The 24,135-nt window shown below is 38.1% G+C and overlaps 1 protein-coding gene across 5 annotated transcripts in view; it reads left to right on the top strand.

Annotated features, from left to right (window-relative positions):
* Positions 1-24,135, top strand: part of LOC131440365 (probable serine/threonine-protein kinase ndrD) — a 491,144-nt gene that overhangs the window by 126,967 nt on the left and 340,042 nt on the right. For 2 of the 5 annotated variants that reach the window (XR_009231378.1, XM_058611620.1), the window contains exon 2: positions 20,853-22,333. Coding sequence is in view for 3 of the 5 variants with exons in the window: in XM_058611620.1 (XP_058467603.1) it covers positions 22,017-22,333 (317 nt within the window). In the remaining 2 variants the exon portion in view is untranslated. Of the gene's footprint in view, positions 1-20,852; positions 22,334-24,135 lie in introns of those variants that run through there. The other 3 variants (XM_058611617.1, XM_058611618.1, XM_058611619.1) reach the window with 3 other exon arrangements.

Raw genomic sequence — 24,135 nt, 5'->3', positions numbered from 1 at the left:
GGCAAGGCCGATTGAGTGTCAGCGCCTGAACACTCTTCAATTCATCATCATTGGGACACGTGCAGGAACAAAAAAAAAAACAAAAAAAGAAACGATACGTGAAGTGGATGTCATACTTCAAGAGTGTTGATGGAGTGTTCGGTTAACTTTTCCACGCTGATCTTTGACAGCTGGGCTACTCTGTCTTTCAGTAGCAGAGTTCAACGGTTTTGTTCTGACTTCATCTTGTTTCGATGGTTGGCTGTTGAGAGAAATTTTAAGTGATATGTCGTCAAAATTCAAGTTCTCCTTTCATCCTTGATTCAAAGCTAATTAATCGTATAGTATATGATGGAGTTGCTGTCAAAACATGGTTTTTGTTATACCTCTTCTATAATATCAAATGTATTATTTTGTTTCTTTTTCGAAGAAATAATAAAAAATTCTGGAAATATTTCGTATCATCTTCAGGACACATGCTATTTTGTAAGTTTTTGTATCCTTTTTTGAGGCTGTATATTTTCAACTATTTCGAAACAGCTGTCCAATATTCAAAGTAAATACTGATGTGGCTCCTGGCCTTAACGAAAGCTTGTGAAATCTGTCCAAAACTCTACAGGGCCTCTGACGAATGCGTTTCTAAGGGACTTTTCATTGTAGAACTCGGAGCTCGTGCATCTTTCGCATCATCATCATTTTAGATCAGGTGAAATTGAGAGCAATTGGGTGGATTGTAATGGCAGCTAGAGCTAGAATTCAAAGTCTTAATAATCAGTCGCTGTTGAACAGTCGTTCGCACCGCACGCGTATAGCTCTTGGCTTCTGGAATTTTTTTCTGGTTACCTAGAGTTTCAGCCTTTCTCAAGGCTATACAAAGAGTGATATTTGAGTTACTAAGTGATACAAAGAGTGATATTAGAGTGACTAAGAAATTAATCAGCCTTTTTTAAGGCTAGCTATTCAAAGAACTATTCTTCGAACTAATCAGTCTTTATCAAGACTTTCCCAAACTAGGAGTCTAATCGAAGACTAATTTAGCCTAGTTAATTTAATTCAAAATTTCATTCATTTCAAAAATGCCTGCGTCCAACCGGAAAGGCAACAAGCCTAAGGCTAAAAATAATTCAATACGGAATAAATCACAATCCGTTATTCAACATTTTTCTAATAACATTCACGATCTTATAGAATCTGAATGTAAAAATAAAAGACAACGGACGGATTTCCTTTCTGCTGATCCTATGCCGTCTAACAATATTTACGAGATTCTTCCTGAAACCGATTGTAGCGACATAGAAGAAAATTCTTCAATAATTCCCAAAATGGACGCTAGTCGTTCTGGGAAGAAACATCAATCTATGCCACCAGTGACGGTGATGATTTCCGAATTCAAAGCATTCCGTACTGAGCTTTCTACTTTTCTCCCGGAAGTAAAAGTCTCATTTCAAATCGGACGAAGAGGAGAATGTCGAGTCTTGGTTGATGGATTGGAAGATTACGAACGTCTTATTCGATATTTGGCCGAGACACTTCATAAATTCTATTCATATGATATAAAATCAGACAGACCCTTCAAGACTGTCTTGAAAGGCTTATCTAATGATCAAAGTATTGATGAAATTAAAAATGAACTAAAAGAGTTGCTTGGTTTTGCCCCTTCCTAAGTAATACTTATGAAAAAAAGAGTGAATGGTACTTCTAAACCACGCTCTGGATTTTCCCATGAACTTTACCTAATACACTTCAATCGAAGTGACGTAAACAATTTGAAAACTTTAGAAAAGGTACGTTTCATTTCCCACATTAAAATTCCAATGAATGAAACCACTGATAAATTTTCATGTTCAAATTGCAATGGAAATCATAAATCCAATTATTTGAATTGTCATGTCAGGGAAGAAAATTTAAACGCTCGTTCGCTTAGACAACAAGTCAAATCAACGACCTTAAATTTACAGAACATCTCTGAAAATCAAAAAACCGGTACAAATGCCACGCCTAAGTCTTCTAAGGCACTGATTTCTTCGAATTTAAAACAAAAAACAGGTACGCCTGCCAATTCGTCTTCTAACGAAAACAATTTATTGACAGGTAGATCGATCTCGTCATCACTTTCTTCTAATGTCAGTTATGCCAGTATAACAGGTAGAAATCTAACACCTAATTCTTCTAATGTAAATAATCAAAACGCAGGACCGCCTCGCAGTTCATCTTCTAACGAAAGCAATTTATTAATAGGTAGATCGGCCATATCATCTTCTTCTAATGGCAGTCTACCTACAAATAAATCGGCTGAAAAGTTCGTATCGTTTCTATTAGAGGGCGCCACTAGAATTAAATCCATACCATTTTCAGTTAGTACCAACCTTCAAAAGATACGTGTATAAATTTGACAGCTGTCTGATTATTAGTTTGTGAGATATTGCATTTTGAGTGAAGCTACTTTTGTTATTGTGAAAAAAATGGAAAAAAATGAATTTCGTGTGTTGATGAAACACTACTTTTTGATGAAAAAAAGTGCCGCCGGTACCAAAAAATGGCTTGATGAGTGTTATCCAGACTCTAAACCGGGCGAAGCAACAATTCGTAAGTGGTTTGCAAAATTTCGTACTGGTCATATGAGCACCGAAGACGATGAACGCAGTGGACGTCCAAAAGAGGCTGTTACCGATGGAAAGGTGAAAAAAATCCACAAAATGATTTTCAATGACCGTAAAGTGAAGTTGATCGAGATAGCTGACACCCTAAAGATATCAAAGGAACGTGTTGGACATATTATTCACGAATATTTGGATATGAGAAAGCTTTGTGCAAAATAGGTGCTGCGTGAGCTCACAATCGATCAAAAACAACAACGAATTATGATTCTGAGCAGTGTTTGAAGCTGTTATATCGAAATAAAACCGATTTTTTTCGTCGATATATAACAATGGACGAAATATGGCTCCATCACTTCACTCCGGAGTCCAATCGACGGTCAGCTGAGTGGACTGCACGCGATGAACCGAACCCAAAGCGTGGAAAGACTCAACAATCGGCCGGTAAGATTATGGCGTCTGTATTTTGGGATTCGCATGGTATAATCATCGACTACCTTGAAAAGGGAAAAACCATCAACAGTGACTATTATATAGCGTTATTAGAGCGTTTGAAGGACGAAATTAAAAAAAAACGGCCTCATTTGAAGAAGAAAAAAGTTTTGTTTCATCAAGACAATGCACCGTGTCACAAGTCGATGAAAACCATGCTGAAATTGAACGAATTGGGCTTCGAATTGCTCCCTCATCCACCGTATTCTCCAGATTTGGCCCCCAGTGACTTTTTCCTGTTCTCAGACCTCAAGAGAATGCTCGCTGGTAAAAAATTTAGAAGCAATGAAGAGGTAATCGCTGAAACTGAGGCCTATTTTGAGGCAAAGGACAAATCGTACTACAAAAATGATATCAAAAAGTTGAAAGATCGCTATAATCGCTGTATCGCCTCTGATGGCAATTATGTTGAATAATAAAAACGAATTTTGGCAAAAAATGTGTGTTTCTTTTAAACGATACGAACTTTTCAGCCGAACTGTTATTCCTTCAATACCTTTCGCTTCTTTAAATGAAGTTGATTTAGGCGATATAACTGAAAATAAAATGATCTACCTACAGGGTCAACTTTTTTTCAAATAATCATCCGAATGAATTCGAATTCATCACTTTTTTAAGCATTTCAAATCGGATGGCAATTCGCAAATAATATTATAATGAATTTAAAATTCAACAGTGATGTTAAATAATTATTTGAATATTTTAGATTGGAATGCTCGATCTTTGAAATCGAGTGAAGATGAATTTTATAATTTTCTCAAAGTTCACAAAATTCATATTGCCATTGTGACAGAAACTTTTCCTAAACCAAATGTCAAATTGAAAAGTAATCCACATTATGTGGTTCATCGATTTGACAGGTTTACTGGAATGGGTGGTGGAGTTGCTATTTTTGTCCAAAGGCAAATTAAACATCGAATTTTACCTTCTTTCAATACTAAAGTTATTGAAAGCTTGGTAATCGAAGTAGAAACCATTCATGGAATTTATTTCATCGCTGGAGCATATTTGCCATTCCAATGCACCGACGAACAATTAAATTTCCTTAAAGGTGATTTGCAAAAACTCACAAGATATCGACCGAAATTTTTCGTAATAGGGGACTTAAATGCTAAGCATGTCCAGTGGAATTGTAGGCAAAATATCATTAATGGTAAAATACTTCATAATCAACTCTCAGCTGGTTACTTCACAGTTCTTCATCCCAGTAATCCGACTTGTTTCTCTTCCGTGAAAAACCCGTCTATAATTGATCTGGTTCTAACGGATCAAAGTCACATTTGTAGTGAACCGATTACACATGCTGACTTTGACTCAGATCATCTTCCTGTAACATTCAGACTTTCCAACGAAGCTATAATTAATCCAATTAGTTCTATGTTCAACTATCATAGAGCTAATTGGTTGGATTAAAGATCTCACATTGAAAATCATGTGGATCAGAAACTATTTTAGAAAATTCTGCGGACATCGACACAGTAATTGATAATTTGAATTATTATATTATCGAAGCTAGAAATCTTTCAGTTCCCAAAGCTCAAACTAAATTAAATTCTCCTATCATCGATGACCATCTTCAACTGCTCATTCGGTTGACGAATGTTCGTCGACGACAATATCAACGTTCTCGTGATCCTGCTATGAAAAACATAGTTAAGGATTTACAAAAAGAAATTAAACATAGATTTACTCTTTTGCGAAAACAAAATTTCGCTAAAGAAGTTGAACAAATTAAACCATATTCTAAACCTTTCTGGAAACTTTCTAAGGTTCTTAAAAAACCTCAGAAACCAATTCCTGCTCTCAAAGAAGGAAATGAAATACTTCTTTCAAATGGCGAAAAAGCTCAAAAACTTGCTCGGCAGTTCGAGTGTGTCCACAATTTTAATTTGAACGTTGTGAGTCCTATTGAAAATGAAGTCTCACTGAAATATGATCATATTTCAAACCAAGTGTTATCACAAGATGACATTATTGAGACGAGTTTTGATGAAATTAAGTCAATTATTAGGAAACTTAAAAACATGAAGGCTCCTGGTAATGATGGAATTTTTAATATTCTTATTAAAAATCTTCCCGATGTTGCCTTGAGACTTCTGGTTAAAATTTTCAACAAGTGTTTTTCATTAGCTTACTTCCCAAAAAGATGGAAAAATGCTAAAGTAATTCCTATCCTCAAACCTGCGAAAAACCCAGCAGAAACATCAAGTTATCGACCAATTAGCTTACTTTCTTCTATCAGTAAACTTTTTGAAAAAATTATCTTGTTGAGAATGATGTCTCGTATAAATGAGAATTCAATTTTTTACCAGAGCAGTTTGGATTTCGTCATGAACATTCAACTACTCATCAACTTGTCAGAGTAACGAACATGAAGCAAATAAATCTTTTGGGTTATCCACTGGAGTTGCTCTTCTAGACATAGAAAAAGCATTCGACCGTGTTTGGCACAAAGGTTTAATAGCAAAAATGTCTGATTTCCAGTTTTCTATTTATTTGATAAAAATGATTCAAAATTATTTAATTGATCGTACTCTTCAGGTTTGCTATCAGAATTGTAAATCTGAATTGCTACCCGTACGAGCAGGTGTTCGAGCGTAGCTTAAATCTTGTATAATATTTTCTCTTCTGATCTTCCAAATCTACCCGTTGGTTGTCAGAAATCGCTATTCTGTGACGACACAAGTCTGTTAGCCACAGGTAGAAATCTAAGAGTGATCTGCAGTCGCCTACAAAGAAGTTTAAATATTTTCAGTGATTTTCTGTCAAAATGGAAAATTAAACCAAATGCAGCAAAAACGCAATTAATTATCTTTCCTCATAAGCCAAGAGCTTCCTTTCTTTAACCAAACAATAATCACATTCTCAAATTCAATGGCTTGGAATTGACATGGTCTGATCAAGCTAAATACTTAGGTTAACGTATGACAAAAAACTCACTTTCAAGGATCACATTGAAGGAATCCAGGCAAAGTGTAATAAATATATTAAATGTTTATATCCTCTTATAAACAGAAATTCTAAGCTCTGTCTAAAAAACAAATTGTTAATTTATAAACAAATTTTCAGACCAGCCATGCTTTATGCAGTACCGATTTGGTCAAGCTGTTGTTCCACCAGGAAGAAAACGTTTCAAAGGATTCAGAATAAAATTCTGAAAATGATTTTGAAGCGTCCTCCCTGGTTTAGTACAAATGAGTTACACAGACTCACAAATATAGAACCATTAGATGTAATGTCACATAATATTATAAGCAAATTCCGACAAAAATCGATGCAATCTTCTATTGAATCGATTCGCTCTCTGTATTAGTTAGTAAGTTAGTATATAAGTTCCTTCTCCCCATAACACAATACAAGTAGGTTTAGAATTTTCCCTACACAAACATCTCAGAATTGCGGAAGCAAATGATGTCCTCATGGTAACAACCAAATCATATTTATAATAGGGCTGAAAAGTCACCACTTGTGGCTGAACACCCAATTTAAATCTTAATAATTTAATTTTAACTCATATTCCAATAAATAGTAATTTAAAAAAAAGGAATATCGATAAACCGGAAGTCACTATCTTGGATTTTGAAACGACCCCAAACATCATTTTCTTGCACCCACTTATCACATCCGTTTCGAAAATGGCCATGTGATTGGAAGTTTCCACATTCATTACACGAAACTTTTTTTACGAAGTAAATTCCAAATAACGTAAACTTTTTTTACGAACCAAATCCCAAATAACGTAAACTTTTTTTACGAACTACCTCCATTTACGAACACCCGTTTAGTTCGTAAATGGAGGTTTCGGTGTACCGGTTCTCGGGTTTCGGTGTTTCCAGTTGTAATTAATTGATTATGCAATTGATTTCTGATGCAAAGAATATCTTCTTTATCTGCTATTCTTCTATATCGACATTTCAAGGGGCATATTGCATCATTGTTGTGGGACATACCACTGATTTATTGTGAGGCATATTATACGGTTGATGTGGGATTATGCCTACGGCAAGCGAAAAAACTGAGATTGTGGTCGTTTCATAAAATGTGTTTGTATCAATCAATTTTCATCACTTCTACCGAAATCATTGAACATTATGTTCCTCACGCGTATTACAAAGAAATACCTACATTCTCGAAGAAAGTATATCAATACATTTAGAAATATCTCAATGTTTTCTTAAGGGTGGCATATTATAACACTTTACCCTACAAATATTTCCAAGTAGTAGGCGACATTTCTAAGTAGCACCCCTATATTGAAAACAAAGACGCAGTCCTACGTCCAAAGTCTGTTGGAACTGATGCAGTCTGAGTCCAGCTTGAGTTGAGTGATCTTTAATGTGCTTTAATGGCTTCGATTCAAACGATTTTCCTTGATTACGCCAAAGCCGATCTGCTCAGGATATTTGCACAGCACAATGATAAGCTGTTCACCGTATGCTTCGCCTTATTCCCACGCTCACAAACATGTCCTTCACATCGACGGAATTGCCTTTTGTGTACCAGACATAATACATAACGCAAACATGCTCTCGATACAATGCGACAATCATAAACGGCACCGTAAATATTTCGTCACCAAGCGAAAGCGGAACAACCCTGGCCGGGATCGGCAAAGAAAGCATAACAGACTCGTCTCAAGGGAACAATACTAGGCTACCGAGCGACGCCACCGACGCCGGCGACGAAAGAAACTTCTTCTTGAATGGCAGTTGTCGTTTCGTACCAAACGAAGTCACGGCTGTCACGTTGTGTAACATTATTCGCATTTTTCACGTACAAGATTTGGTCTGCACGTAACCGTTCTGTGAGATGGGATCATAAAATACAGGTGCTGAAGACAACCAAAGCAGGCGAAGCACACCCACCCGTCCACCACGACAACTCATTCCAATGGATTTGGTTCCTCGTTGTTTCATCATCATCGCGTTCCATATCATATGACATAATCGTGTTACGACTGGTTCAGTAGAACTCGGAATCGCTTGCACTGAGTAAGTTTCTGCATTGTCGCTGCGCTATGTCCGGAGTCGGTATGTGTATGTGGAAACTGCGAACGTGGAAACAAGGTTGATTAAAGCACCAGGGATAGGGATTCACGCCGTTGTATGTCTTATTACGAATTCGGGGGCTCATACAATTCATTCTTACCATTGAGTTGACCTCTAGGAGGGACATCTCCTTGTTTTATTTTCTGTGAAAAAGTTGTGCCGCTACTTTGTAGTGATGATGGCACGCTCTAACTCTCAGTGGATTTCCTGCGTGTGCAAGAAAAACAACGTCGCGCGAAGCCATCGTCCATAATCCAGGGTACGTGATACAGATTAAGCCCAGGGATGACAATATCGGCGAAGCTAATGTGAGCTTCGCCTACGTTTGTGTATTTGATTGATCTCTGCCGTTAGTGTATATACATAGTATAGAAAACATATGAAACGAGTAACAGTCTTTCAACCCCACAAACTTGATATTCGCTACAAGCATACTGGCTGGTATCGACTGTTGAAAGATGGCAAGGGCTACAACTGCTAGGAACTATGTGATGACATTTGATGATGTGGATTAATGACAGGAAGTGGTCATTTACTTCCTGTAGAAAACTTTCACGGAAAGTTTTTTTTTCTCTAATGAACAGGCTTAACGTTGCATAGCACATGATTTCCGGCGTTGCGCTATTTTAATGTAGAAAATTTCTCCTGAACCTTGTGACAAAAATTGGATGCTTTTGTTGACAAAAGCAATTATTCTTTTTCTTCGTTGCTGGTGATAGGTCATCCTTCCGGCTGCCATTCAGCGGGATCCATGAAGGAAATGAAATCAGTATTGATTGCGTTCAATTATTGTAGTTTCTCGCAGCGATGGTTTTTCGCACAGCCATCGGAGTGAAGGTTGTAAGTGGGCTCTGTTTTCCTTAAATGTGGTTTGAACAATAATAAGGATATATCTAGTCATTTATGTGCAAATTAGCTTATTATGGATTGCTGTTTATGTGCCACTTTGCTCCTGATTTTCTATGAAATTTGTTAGTATTGATGGCGGCTTTTGTCTGCTGCGAAATGGTTGCCATGCTACAAAATTGATATTGATTTGAAAGATTTCTCCGAAATGTTCCTCTCATGATAACAATCGTGCAGTCGAAATATTCTTGTTTGTATTTGTCCCCTTTTTTTCTCATTAAACCGTTGGTGAAAATGTTTTAGAGCATTTCAACTCAAATAGAAGCAGTAGTTAGAAACTGTGTAAATATGCAACGATATAAAGTATGGTTGTTCAACTCAGATACTATATAAACACAGTGGTCGGTATGTATCTACGGCATACCGTCATCGCACATACATATTGTCCAGAGTAGCAGAAAGTTCCTCCAACCTCACCCGACTGCATTGAGCACTCAACTTGCACGTACTGTGTCCGGCATGCAACAAGTTTCCTATTAACTTTATGAGCAGAAACAATTTTTAATGCAGTGCAGTCTAGAGTAGAACTGGGCTCTCCATCAGTATGAACTCTATCTCGACTGAATACCGTAAGGCAATTTAGAAAAAAAAAATCAATTTGAGACTAAAATTCCTCATACCAGGCCATGCCATCTTCCGGTAAAGTAACGTGCTTTGAGCGGAAAACTTCCTTGCTCGCATAAGCACACAGCACAGACGATTTCTTGTTGCTGTTTAGTAAACTCAACATCCTTTGAATTCCTGCAGGATATCATCATTGCGGTACGATGATACTCATTCGAATGTAATAAAATCGCAGCACTTCGCTTCTGCAGTGAGAAATACGGTGGGGTTTCCCGTAATAAGGAATGCATTTGAAAGGGTACCTTTTGAAATTTCACATTCATCGACCTTCAAGCAGTGGAACGAGATGAGGAATCTATAGCATTTGGAATCCTTGCCATTTTGACAAATTGCTCGGTTTAACCTCAGAGCGATTACGCACCGTTGCCGCAGAAAAGATACCAGGCTTACGTTAACCTTTAACCACAATAATTCACATCCGACAGACGAGCGGGGCTGGATTCCGTTCTACCTCGAAGGCAAATTCATTTTTGCGGTTAGTAACGGAACCACAACGAATCGGAAGCTGGATCACATGGGCATGATCTAACCGAACGGCACCCCACCGAATGTGTCTTCCGTTCTTTTTTTTTTCAACGGTGTTTAGTGCTCTGGGGTTGGAAAGGACTGACCGGGGAGTGCTCATGGCTTTCTGATTATTTATGACTGGCCGCCGTGGAATGGAATGTCACGGTCGAAAAAATGAAAAGGATTTACTCATATTGCACTTGACAGTTTTCCACGGTCGAGCATTAGGTCCATTTACCTGGACGTTGGGGTGGTGTGGTGCCAGAGTGTATGGAACGGATAGAGATGATTAAATTCAAATGTGGGCACATTGAGCATTGATGGACGAAAATAAGAACCGTTATGGAAGCTGTGGAAACGCAGTAAGCGGCAATCAATTTACTGGATTTTTAGAAATTCGCGAAGCAAATCTGTCAGATTAGTGTGTTAGATTTTCTTTTGCCTTTTCGAATAGAAAGCCAATGTAATCACTCTGGAAATCTAAGTCACGGAAAATCCAAATCAGTTCGTTACGATTACACTATGTCTGTGTGGGTATGTAACAAAACTGTGCATTCAATTTTCCCAGGACTATCAGTACTGTTTTTCGAAAACTTATGTAGTTTTCGTTTTTAAATTGCACTACACCGGTGTAGGTAAGGTTGCACTGAAACCGTTCGTTTTTGCCAATTGCACTACACCAGTGCTACACTTTTTCTGCACTGATACCACTGGTGTAGCACTCATCAAAAGTTTGGTGTAGCTCTGTGCAATAGAATCGTTTATTGTAGTCAATAGTTACTGTTTATGTTTTCGTCATTTTTGTTCGTTTATTCATGCCTCAGTGTAGCACTGCACCGGTGTAGTGCAAATTAAAAAAGGAAAACGCCATTAGATCCAAGTGAAAAAATTGTTATCCCATTTGCGGCTCTGACATTTCATCTGATTGTCATTTCCGGCTCGGTAATTCTAGAGTGATAGGTCGAATTCATCAAATCATTGTAACTGGTATGATGCCCAGTTTTCGGTTCCTTGACTTAATACTCGAATGTTGATTTTATTCTCGAAAAAAGCAACTTTTCTTTCGTTTTCGTACTGGAGACAGCAATTTTAAACAAGCCTTAAATTTGGTATTCGATTCATTGGATTTAGTAGTTAGTTAGTAAAACATGTACTTTTCGATGCTTTTGCATTACATCAATCGAAATAAATTTCTTTTCACGAGCCAGAAAATATAATAATTCAATAAGGATGGAAAGTGGTCACGTAAATCGCTGGTCAATTACGAAAACTACATTCATTTCATGTGTCAATACTGTCAGAAATCCGATCACTAGCTTTGGGACAAAAATACTACTCTCAATGATATAATCCAAGAGCCTGGCAGGAAATAATTGTCAAATTTATTCCCAAAGGCGGTCGCGACACTTATGAGGAAGCGAAGAGTTTCTGGCCTATCAGTCTAAGCTCATTTCTTCTTAAAACAGTGGAACGCATAGTAGATCACTATATCAGGAATGTTAGTTTGGGCGTGCATCCGCTACATGGAATCAAAGACATCATATGGAAGTAGGGGAGAGAAATGTCAAATTTGTGCGCGCCAAAATAACAGGGCTGCACACCCATACAATTGACATGATATGTTGAATGTGATGCCGTGCGATGGCGTTGTTGAACTGAAAATTGATTTCGCTCCAAGCTGACAGGGTCTGATGGAATGCAACATGCTTACCAGCGTGGAAAGTCCATGTACAACCCTGTTATAGGATGTTGTGTACAACATTGAAAAAGCTTTTTCACAAAAGCAATCTTGCTTGGGAGCTTCCCTAGATATTGAAGGTGCCTTTGATAAAGTGTCTTTCAATTCAATTCTGGAAGCAGCCCGTGGTCATGGCATACCTTCAAGTATCACAAATTGGATACACGCAATGCTTAGCAATCGACTTCTTTGTTCATCGCTTCGGCAAACAGAGATTAGAAAGCTGAGTGTCTGTGGGTGTCCTCAAGGTGGTGTGCTATCCCCACTTTTATGGAACCTAGTCGTTGATGGTTTGTTAAGAAAACTTAATAACCTTGGATTTCCGACTTATGGTTTTGCCGACGATTATTATATATTGATGACCGGTATAAGCATTAACACTCTCTTCGATTTAATGCAACAAGCCCTGCGATCTGTTGAACAATGGTGTTGTCAGGTTGGATTATCTGTAAATCCGGGCAAAACATCATTGGTGCTTTTCACTCATCGTAGGATAATCACAGGAGCTCGTCCGTTGCAGTTCTTTGGTTCAGAGGTCACTGTGGTCGATCAAGTTAAATACGTCGGGGTTATTCTTGACTCAAAACTGAATTGGTCTGCTCACATTGACTTCAGGATTAAAAGAGCTTGCATGGCTTTCGGCCAATACAGACGAGCTTTTAGAAAATCATGAGGACTCAAACCCAGATACATTCATTGGATCTACACAACTATTGTTAGACCAATTTTAGCATACGGATGTCTTGTATGGTGGCAGAAAGGAGAAGTTGCGGCAGTTCAGTCAAAGCTAAATCATCTCCAAAGGATGGTACTAATGGCGATGACAGGAGCATTCACGACAACTCCTACTGCTGCTCTAGAGGCGCTACTGTTCATTAAACTACTACATGTGTTCCTAAAACAAGAAGCATTATCTTGTGCATACCGTCTCAAGGTTACAGGGCTTTGGAACAGTAACCCATTAGATTATGCTACCAGCCACACTCGCTTGTGGTCTCAAATGGTTACGTGGAATGAGTATTTACTAGCTCCTAGTGACCTAACTCTCACATGCAGTTTTCCTTTCAAAACGTTCAATGTGAGCTATCCTCTTCGTGAGGAATGGTTGTCTGGTTGTCTGGAATGACAACTTGATGAACACATAGTTTGTTAAACGGACGGTTCTCTGTTGAATGGTCGTGCTGGTGCTGGTGTCTACTGTCGTGAAATGAGGCTGGAGCAGTCTCATTCACTTGGTAGATACTGTACTGTGTTCCAAGCAGAAATCTACGCAATTCTGTGTGGAGTACAATCGGCACTTCAGCAGAGTATCTGTGGTAAACGAATTTATTTTTTTCCGACAGTCAGGCAGCCTTAAAAGCACTCAGTTCGAATGACTCGCGGTCGAATCTAGTGATCGCATGTCGAACTCAAATTGAAGACCTCAGCATTTCAAATGCTGTTTACTTCTTATGGGTACCCGGCCATTCTGGTATTACTGGAAATGAATGGGCTGATGAGTTGGCTAGAGCTGGTGCAACGAATGATTTCGTTGGTCCTGAACCAGCTTTACCACTTTCTACTAGTTGGATAAAACACAAGATTCGTTCTTGGGCTGCATCCAAACATGCCAGCTACTAGCGCAGCTTGCAAACTTGCGCTCTACCAGATTTAAATCTGAAAATGTCAAAGTGTCTACTGCATTTTTCCAAGCATCATTGCAGTATTCTGGTCAGAGCTCTGACTGGACATTGCAAACTCAATTATCACATGGCTTTTCAAAGGTCTGTATGTTTTTAGTTTAGGCAAAATTTTCAAAATTTCCATCGAAAACCACCCGCGCGCATGGTACTTGGATGATGGCCTTAAGCAGTAAACTAAAATAACGATCTGATTAATCTAGCAGGTATAGATTTTTCTTCGAAAGAACGATTGACCACAAAATAACATTCAAATATTTAATCCAGAAAATTTCCAACCCGGGAAGATCCTTGATCACATCATGAATCGAACCCGATATCTTTACCAGTACCAGACAGTAATTCACCTGACCCTTCCCGCCGGATCAGTTTATCGCTACACACATCAGCTACGATGGAGTAACGAGACTGCGGATGAGCAGAGCCAAGCCCAATTACATCAACAACTGTAGATTCCAATAAGTTTCCTGAATCTATTCCTCACAATTGTCTCATGATCTGAAATCTTGCAATCGGCTTCCAGTTATAATATTTAGTTTACCTAAATCGACGATTTTCTTCCATCGTCTCCATAATTTCCCATCTGCATACCTATTTCAACTGATATCCCCAACTTCGTTTAATTGAATGCTGAATTCAATCGATTCTCTGGCCTAAATGATAACTCCACTCGTGTGACTGGAAGGGGACAAACAAAAAGTTACAGTGTAACCCGGAACACTGAACTGATCGAAAGCACCAGAAACAACCATATGTGTTTCTGAGAGCAAAACTAACGAAGGATGTCTACCCTCTATAAGATGATGCATTGCGACATAATTAGTAGATAAACCGGATATGTTTAGATACAAAATTTCTGAATGCCTCTCATCCATTAGTTGGTAATCCATTAACATAATGTTGTTCTTTTTCGTTTCAAGCAATCTCAAATATATAGGACACTGCTTACTAAATGTTGGATGGTTGGAGTCTAAATTCATTTTACGTTCCGTGATTATTTTCAGACAACGCATTTAAAATCAGTTGAAGTACATTCAGATGCTCTATGAGCTGCATTACATGTGGAACAATTTTCATTGTTTGAGCATTCGGTGCTTGTGTGACTAAACTCCCCACACTTGAAACAGTGCAATACTTTGAACGACTCGAAAACTGCTTGCCGGCGACCATCAAGTTGGAATAAGTATTCGTATCAACCTCAATTATAACACTATATTTGTTATATCAGGTGTACAACTTTGCTTCCGCCGTTTTCCGATAGGTGGCTGTACCGGCTGAGGCTGGTTAAAATACATAGATGATAATGTCTTTAAAGTGAGTGTGTACAGTGCCTAACGAATTGTCATCGCCGTTCCAGTGACAGTTGTTCTTGTTTTCGTATTATTCACGCTCGAAAATGTCTGTTTATGTGCCCAATTTTCGCCATTTGCGGGAAGTTTTACTTTTCTGTTACAATTCCAAAAGAATGCTACTGAAGCGCATCGAATGCTTTAAGAAACTTACGGTGATGCTGCTCTGAGTAAAAGAACGTGTCGGGAGTGGTTTCAACGTTTTAAAAATAGTGATTTCGATGTCGAAGACAAACATGATGGTAGAAGAGAAAAAACCTTCAAAGTTGAATAACATTTTACTACGAGCTCTTAAAACCGGGTGAAACCATCACAGGATATCGCTACCGAACGCAACTGATGCGCCTTAGTCGCGCACTAAAAGAAAAGCGGCCACAGTATCAAGAGCGACATGGCAAAGTCCTCCAACAAGAGCGACATGGCAAAGTCCTCCAACACGACAATGCTCGGCCTCACGTCGCAAAAGTGGTCAATAAGTACCTGCAAACGCTGAGATGGGAAGTCTTGCCCCACTCGCCGTATTCCCCAGATGTCACCCCTTCTGACTTCCGCCCATTCCGTTCGATGGCACACGGCCTGGCAGATCAACATTTTCAATTCTTCGAAGAGTTGAAAAAATGGATTGCTTCATGGACTCCTTTTTTCGAGCCGGGATCCGAAAATTTCCGGAAAGATGGGAGAAAGTTGTCAATACTTTGAATAATACATATGTAAGCACTTTTTCGCAATAAAGCTTTAAATTTAAAAAAAACGGCAGAAGCAAAGTTGTACACCTAATATTTGAAGCGTGGATTCTCAAAGTCAGCAACAACTTTTACATCTTAAATTGAAATTTCCTGATTCTGACTTTTCAAAAGGTCAATAAATACATCAGAGGAATATCGATCACCACTGTTTTCAGTTTTGGTTTCCCGGCATTAAGTATAACAGCATTGTTTTGAGTACCTAAATTGCTTTCAATGTTTTCTTTCACAGATTGAATATCCTCTCCTGCTGCAAACTCAACAATGATCGAGTCTCCACACCAGTATTAAAATTACTAATTTCATGTGTTCTTGGATCCAACTTACCCTTCAAAAACTGTCTCGTATCATTACTCGTTTGCGAAGACTCAATAGGTTTAATCATAGTAACCGCGAGAGTTTTACGTTTTCTGTTTCTTTTCGTTCCATTTTTATCATTCATATCAAACATTTCGTCATTACTTTCATTATCAACCTTTTTATCATGTGGTTCATCATCAATATTACAAATAATTTTTCGTTTTCGTCTGGGATTTCCATCCGACTGCGGATGAGTCTTTCCATCTGCAACAATTTTCTTTCTATTCATTACGACTTATTCATTCTCATTGCGCTGATTACTCAAAATCACGCAACTTTTCAAATTGCTCAAACTTTTTGGCAACAATGTTTTCTAAATAGGCCATTTTACTCTCCAGAGCATCATTGGAAGATCTGATCAGTCTCTCGATTCCAGTTTCTATCGTGATATTAATATGTGCTTCGATGCTCTCCCGCACACCAGCTAACGAATCAGTGATGGATTGTAGTTTCTCCATCTATTTCTTCATATTACTAATAAGTGAAAGAACATCATACTATACATCGCGGCACCTTCCAAGCAATCAGCACATTTAAACAAAAGCGCCGGTGTATCTGAAACCCAACCGGCCATGGCTCTCGTAAACCCAGTACAGCGCTGGTGATAGCCATTCTCGCATACTGAACATGTTAAAGGCTATCTGCTTTAGGCCGATCCGACCGATCCGAGCTCTCCGACGTTTACTTTTTTGTCGTGAATACGACTTACTTTACTATGGGGTCCCTTTTCAAAATTTACCCTCTAAGAGAGTGATAAGTTTTTGATCGTGAATGTCTCTTGTTGTATCTAACGAATCAACATAATTTTTGCTAAATAAAACTTTTCTGAAATGTTTGGTATAAACGAGTATCAAAGAGGATAATTCATAAGGCGCGTTTGCCTTTCTCGTATTTTTAAAGCTCATAGCTCAGTGATCTGTGAAAGGATTTATATAATCTAACTACCAATAGAATCGAAATTTTTCAACCTAAACGTGTATAGCAAAAGCATTGAAGTAATTCAATAGTACACTATTGAAATACCTGTCTCATTTGACCCATGTCAACACCAGCCAATCAGAACGCGTTCTGAGGAAGAGAACAAAATATATGCTGCTGTACAACAAATCGTTCGAGGAAAATGTTCCGAAGAGTGTTTAATTTCGTAGTGAGTTCCAATTTGGTCTTTCTGAAAGGCAGGAATGAATCCCGTACAGCACCCTGATAGTTTCTTTCAATGTAATGCAAATCCGAAATGAAATAATCGACATTAAAATTCTGTATGCGGCCATTTTTATAGCCGTTAGGACCGCCCATTAGTGAAAAAGCTACAAGCGAAATCACATAAAAAGAAACCTCTTAAAAGAAATTGAATCAGTTTGGATTCTATCGCCGGTGGAGAGCATTACACAAAATCAGCCGTTCTAATGGCTTTAAAAGTTTTCTAAAGAACAATTAGGATTTGTTGTTCGCAAATCGAAGGTAAATATCCTCAGTTTAGTGCAAATCTAGAACTGTTTGATTTGATTTTTGCACTTTTCGCTGTGTGAAATTCACAGTAATCGAGATCAAGTGAAGTCTTCTTTTTTTGCGAAAAATGTGAAAAAGGTGAATGCTTGCATAATTCATACAATTGTTCAACTAATTAATGTTGGGAAGTGTTAAGGAACATGTCAGTTGTTCTCGTATTCACGACATCCAGTTATGTCTCTGACATTACCCACCCGCCTTTTTTTCTGCTTCGGCTATTAGTCAGCTGCACATGCAGCTGTGTGCAAAATAGGAACCTTTAATTTAACACGCGCAAGGCGATGGATATGGAATGTTGGCGTGAAACTATTTAGTTTTTCGGAAAACTGCTTTTGTACCAGAAAATATTTATTTATTTTGTGTAGCGCGATCTAATACAAATCAATTGAAGCAGTGTTGCTAACTATTTTATTAGGGAATTGAATTCTACAGTAATAAAATGTAAGCAATTTTCATCAAACGTTGGTGAAAAATTGATCAATACTGATATTTCATCCCAAAAGTCTGGCTTAACGTTCGTTTGAGAATAAATTATTGCTGAAAAAGATTGTTTGAAACTCAATCGTGCAAGCCGTTTTGATAAACTGTTTGCACTGCATATATGAATACATAGATCTATGACATACGTACAAAATAAAATTTACGTAATATACAATTTACCAACACAATTTAACTTGGTTTACTCTTGATCCTAATTTTTTCTTTACACTTCACGCATTCACCCTTCATGATTGCACACACCAAACCAGCCCGACACACACGACTGTAGACGAAAGTAAAGCAAAGTGAAATAAGCAAAAACAATAGGCAACGCATTCAATATATCACATTACGACGCCGCTTTGTTTGAGCGAACGCCACATGGCGATTATTGACACAATTCACAGCACAAATATAAGTATTTACAAAACTCTTTCTCATTATCTCATCTTAACTACAGCCCAACTGCAATTACTTATGGAAATCTTACTTCGGAAATCTTGGTAATGGTGTCTTTCTTCACATTGCGGTATAAAAAACAAGACCCGGAAGCTGTTTAAAGTCTTCGAACACGTATGTTTCGTCGTGCATTATGCACAAGAAAAATTCTTGTAAAAATTGATGAAAAGCTCTGTACTACGAAATTTTGCAATGAATTTTTTTTGCCGTCACGTTTGAGCACTTTTTTCACTTTGAGCGTTTTCAGTTTTTGGCTCTGCATTTTTTGTACTTATGATTCTGTACTTTGCAATATTGCGAGCCACGCATAGAAAAAAAGGGATTTTTCTAAATAATGGCTACCTTCTTCTTCACCATTTGAAAGGAGCGTACGTTCTGGTTTATTCCACTTAAAACTGTTCTACTGCACTGCACAGTCAACTGCCGGTCCTATTTGCAAATACGAAACATGGAACTTTTCGGTAGTTTTAATTTTTGTGGTAAAATCGCGTACCGATTAATTTGAATTTCTTACAAATTTCGCAGTTCGTACAAAAAGAGTTTACGCACTTCCATTTAATTCGACATCATTTTACTGAATGAAACAAGAACATAAACATGTTCTACTACGAAATAAACTACGTTTTCTGTTTCAATTATGGTGGTTTTAACCTTATAGTCATTCGCCACACGAAATTTTTCAACTTCTTTGTTTAGACGCCAAACAAAAACTAATCGTACGATATGCGTCAAAATTTGACAGAATGTGTATAAAAGTGTTGCCAACGTTGAGAGAATAAAAGTTTACCGATTGGACAAGCGCGGGAATTTTAAAATGAAAATTCCGGTTCTTTTTTGATCATGATATATAGGCTCTCTGGATGCAGAAAATATTTTTTGCCAATTTTCGCTTCTAACCAATCGGATTCAACTTGAAGTAGTTCTTCAGTTCAAAGTCGTGGACGGTATAGAAAACAGTTTCATAACTCACGTTCTAATTGGGGTCTCGGTTAGTCATTCAACAAGCAAACTAACTATGAAAAGAACGAATGAATGGATCTCGAGAACTGGTTATTTTAATAGAGCTCTGCATCACTGAACATCAGCAGATCTGGCATTGATAGAAACAATACATTCTAAAGAGGAGTAGGATAAAAATTTAATCATTTTCGGCCAAGTACGAATAAATACTTCACATTTAAAGTGTCACAATAATTGTCGGCTCACTTTCCCGCGAATTTTATTCGAAACTGATTTGTGAATCCGGAATTATGGATTACAGTTGTAGTTGAAAAATCTGAGAGCTTTCTTCGAACATGGAGGAACAAATATGGTTTTGCACAAGGAAAATTGCAATCAAATCAATATCTAGTATTTATAGTTTTTAAATTTTAAAAGAAATTCTACAAGCTCATTGGAGAAAACACGAATAAATTATTTGTATTGTATTTGTAGGATAAAAAATGATTGATCGCCTTTAAATCAGATATGAGTGACACTCATTATATCTTTTTACAGCACACAAGTACCGGTATCGGGAAGTTCTTTATGTGGCACGAATATTGCGGCTTCACAATCACTTTTAATGGTGCAGAAAAAAGAGGAAGGGTAATGTCAGAGACATAAATGAAAACGTGAGAGCGAAAAAGTACGGCGACAAGATCGATTAAATGGAAAATTCACAAATCATTTTTAGCGATCTAGGATTGCTAAATTTAAGTTGAGAATTAACATGACATAAATGAAAACATTTTACAAACCAGTTGTAATTCCTTATAAAAGAGTTAGTGGGAATCAGCCTAATGAAGTATTGTCATTTTGCCAAAGGTTTTAATCTGTAACAATGAACAATATCGCAACTGGAGAGAAAATCAATTTTGGTGTTGGTTTGGCATTTCAATTATAAATTGATAAAAGTGTCTGTCATACTTGCGACCAAACTACACTACACAACTGAAAATATTCCGTTTTTTCATGTATCGGTTTTGCACGAAACGGTTTGTGCGATGGTTCGTTCAATTCCTGCTGTTGAAATTTTGCGCGCCTTACTTTGGCACTGAATTTCACTTTAATGTTCGTTCATATCAAATTAGTTAATAAGTTATAATTTAAATTACGTAAAGTATCAAGTATTTTAGCTTAATAAATCACCAGGAAGATTCTGGTAGAGCATTCGACAAAATGTAAGGGCAACGAAGTGGTTGCTGTTCCAAATGTGTCTTTGAATCGAAAACAGAGGACACTCCTTCAACTGAGCATCCCTACAAACAAACAAACCAACTTTTCACTACACACCCAATTTATACGAAAAATCCCGGCTTCGTATCGTACTTGTAACAAAAATCATTATGCAATAAAACCCAGCTGTTCCATATTTACACCTTACCTCTCCTTCTGTTTCAGACATCCAAAGTACAGTCGTCTCGGATTCGAGTAAGCCATAACCGACACCACCAGAGGACATCGATTCGGCTACTGCGGACCAGAATTCCGTCATCGTCTGCGCTGGGTTTATAATTAAAAGTACCTGGCAGCCGATTTGGAACTATAACCGTACAGCTTGGGTGGTGGAAGTATGATATCACTTGCGTGTGAGTTCGCAATCATTCACCGTTGGGAATCTGAAATGTCCCTGCTGAGCTGTTCAAAACTGCACCTACTTCCGCTTGCCGCTGGTGCGAGAAAGATAAACGTGATTCGTTAAACCTGTTCGTTGCGGGAGCGGTGGAATTGCTGCAATCGAATACCGTTGAAATAAAGAGAGCGGAAAGCACCAGGAGCTCAGGAGGGTCAACAGCGAAGACAAGTGATATTCTGGGGCAATCGGTGTCGACGCTAATGATCAGTATCCGTGACCACGAGAGTAACGACGATAGCGCGGAAATTTTGTCCGAACGACGACAACAATGAAAGTGCTGGTGTTTACAGTGTCAACAGTGAAAAATATTACCACCCATTGGAAGTTGACAACGAGACGCAGCGAGTATAGCTATTGTCACCACAATCAGGGTGATTCTCGCCGAAGGTGGTGAAATGGATTGTCGTTAATTTTGTTTTTCTTGTCTGTGCTTTGTGTGGGAAGTTTCCCACGGGCGCATTGATGTTGATTCGATGGGTGGTGTTAGGATCGGTAGAGTGTCTGACATGCTTTTGACGGATGCCCAAATGGTGTTTATAATTTCTGGCACTTTACAGAATTTCAGTTTAATAATGTTTTCTTGTTGACCATTGTCTTCAAATTTTATTTTAGTGTTCGAGACATGCAATGATATCAACGCTGACAGAAACTGGAATCAAAATAATAATAGTGGTTTTGATGGGCGTTTGAGACCACCCTTCCGTTTAAACGAAGTGAAGTGAAAATGACAAAAAGTGATAGTTGTAATTAAATTACCCATACAGTTAGAATTAGAAGCACAGTGAATTTCTAAGAAAGGCACGTATGTACTTGTGTACACTGCAGAAAGGGTCGAATGACCGGCAACAAACCAAGGATGACCACATTCTGCAGAGCCGTACCGGAGTTGAGGTTGACCGGCTTCCTATCGATGTAATAAGTTCGCATTGATGGCGCTCAGAGTGATGCTTGCCGGAGTAGAGATGGTTCAGTCACCCGTGACCGTTTCCACACTGGACCCACTGGTTCAACTGCAGCAATACCCGAATCCATCGGGAGGCAATATCTGGAACGGGACATCATTCTCTGAGCTGACTACGGCCGCATCGGGATTAGCAAATGAGACAACCGCACTGTCGTCGGGCGACCGATTCGCGGAGGTGGCTATTTTGTGTTTAAAAAGTTTAATCTTCGGATCAATCATCATCGGGGCTGTGCTTGGGAATGCACTCGTTATCATTTCGGTGCACAAAAATAGGAAACTAAGGTAAGTGTTGCCCATTTGATGCAGACTGTGCGAGTTGAGCAATGGTTTTCGTTGAGAGCATACTATTATAATATCAGCTGAATTCTTAGTCACGCGATTCCCTCACACGGTGCAATTCATCCAGATCTAATTTGTTAGATGACAGAAAATTTCATTTGTAATGACTTAGTGTTGATTTTGCATAAATTTTACTGGTTTTCGTTATAATTTACATTCTGCTTGCAAGTACGACTATATGAATTTATATACACCATTTACTAGCCAAGTGTGCTTCTGTGGCTCAGTCGATTAATGGATGTACTTTATGACCCAATAATTTTCGGTTCAAGTCACGGCGATCGCAAGAAGGAATTTTTTTTCTTTCAATGAATTTCACGCCATAGAATTTTACAGGCACACAATATTCTTGTACGTAAATATGCGTGAACTGCGACGCTCCATTTATGTGCATCTTATGAGATTTATAATCACAGGGTTTTTTTTTTCGAAGTGTACAGAGACGCATTGATGAAAGACATCATGAACAAATTTCGTCACACTTGAAACTATCCATGTCATAATTACCCACCTAGAAAAAATCATGTAAATTTACGTTTTCAGCGACCGTCAAAATCGATTCAATTTTACATTCATACTTAATTTTTAAGTGCTGACACATTTAAATTTAAAAGTCATCTTGGGACGCGAGGTATGCTTGACACATATTTAAATCATTTTTTATAAAAACCTGTCGTTTCTCAAATTATGATCCTCTGAATTTTGTGGTATGTGGATTCGCGCCCCCTCTAAATTTCAGAATTTTTTACTGTGTAGTCACTATGTGGAAAGTCCTCTTTGATATAATTTTTCCCATTATCCCTCTTCTGCTTCGTTAAATCACAAGCATATTAAAATACTACTTTTTGTACTATTAGATTCTACTATATTAATTTTAATTAACGTCATTAAAGACTGTCCCAGAAAGTATGGACGCACTTTGATTTCGCTGTAAATAATTCAAAAGTGTTAGACATTCAAATTTATTTCGATATACTGATAATATTAGACTACAACAACAGAATATTATTCTCAACATTTGCTACTTAGCCATTGTAGACTAGCTGGCGCACCTTCTTGCGAACGTTCCTCATTAAATTCCGTACAGACTTCTTGGCGACAAGTTTTGACACTTTTTTCCAATCTTTTTCGAACTGGAAACTGAGACATGTTTCCTAAGATGTGCCTTCTTTAATGCCCAAAATTCCTCAATTGGTCGAAGTTGTGGACAATTTGGTGGATTCATGTCTTTTGGTACGAAAGTGACATTTTTGGTAGTATACCATTTTACCGTTGATTTCGAGTAGTGGCAAGAAGCAAGATCTCGCCAGAAGACAACAGGATCCTTGTGGCTTCAAATCATGGGTAGAAGTCGTTTCTGTAAACATTTCTTGATGTTTATTTCGCTGTTAATTGAAGCAGTGGTGATGAAGGGTTTCGACATCTTACCGCAGCTACAAATTGCTTGCCAGACCATAGCTTTTTTACCAAATTTTTCGACTTCAATCGATGTCTCGGACTGGTTTAACACTTGCTCTTATCGCACCGTATAATATTGTGGTCCCGGCAAGGATTTGTAATCGAGTTTCACGTAGGTTTCGTCGTTCAAGATTATGCAGTTCAAATTTCCAGAAAGAATCGTATTGTACAGCTTTCGAACCCTCGGCCTGATCGATGCTTCTTGTTTCGGCCTACGTCTTGGTTGTTTCTGCTTCTTATAGGTCTTTAGCATGAAGAACATATCCTGAGCTGATACCTCCTTCTTT

The sequence above is a fragment of the Malaya genurostris genome, chromosome 1, assembly GCF_030247185.1.
Source record: "Malaya genurostris strain Urasoe2022 chromosome 1, Malgen_1.1, whole genome shotgun sequence".
Lineage (NCBI taxonomy): Eukaryota > Metazoa > Arthropoda > Insecta > Diptera > Culicidae > Malaya > Malaya genurostris.
The sequence above is the reverse complement of the archived record's forward strand: the minus strand, read 5'-3'. Positions and strand labels throughout refer to the sequence as shown.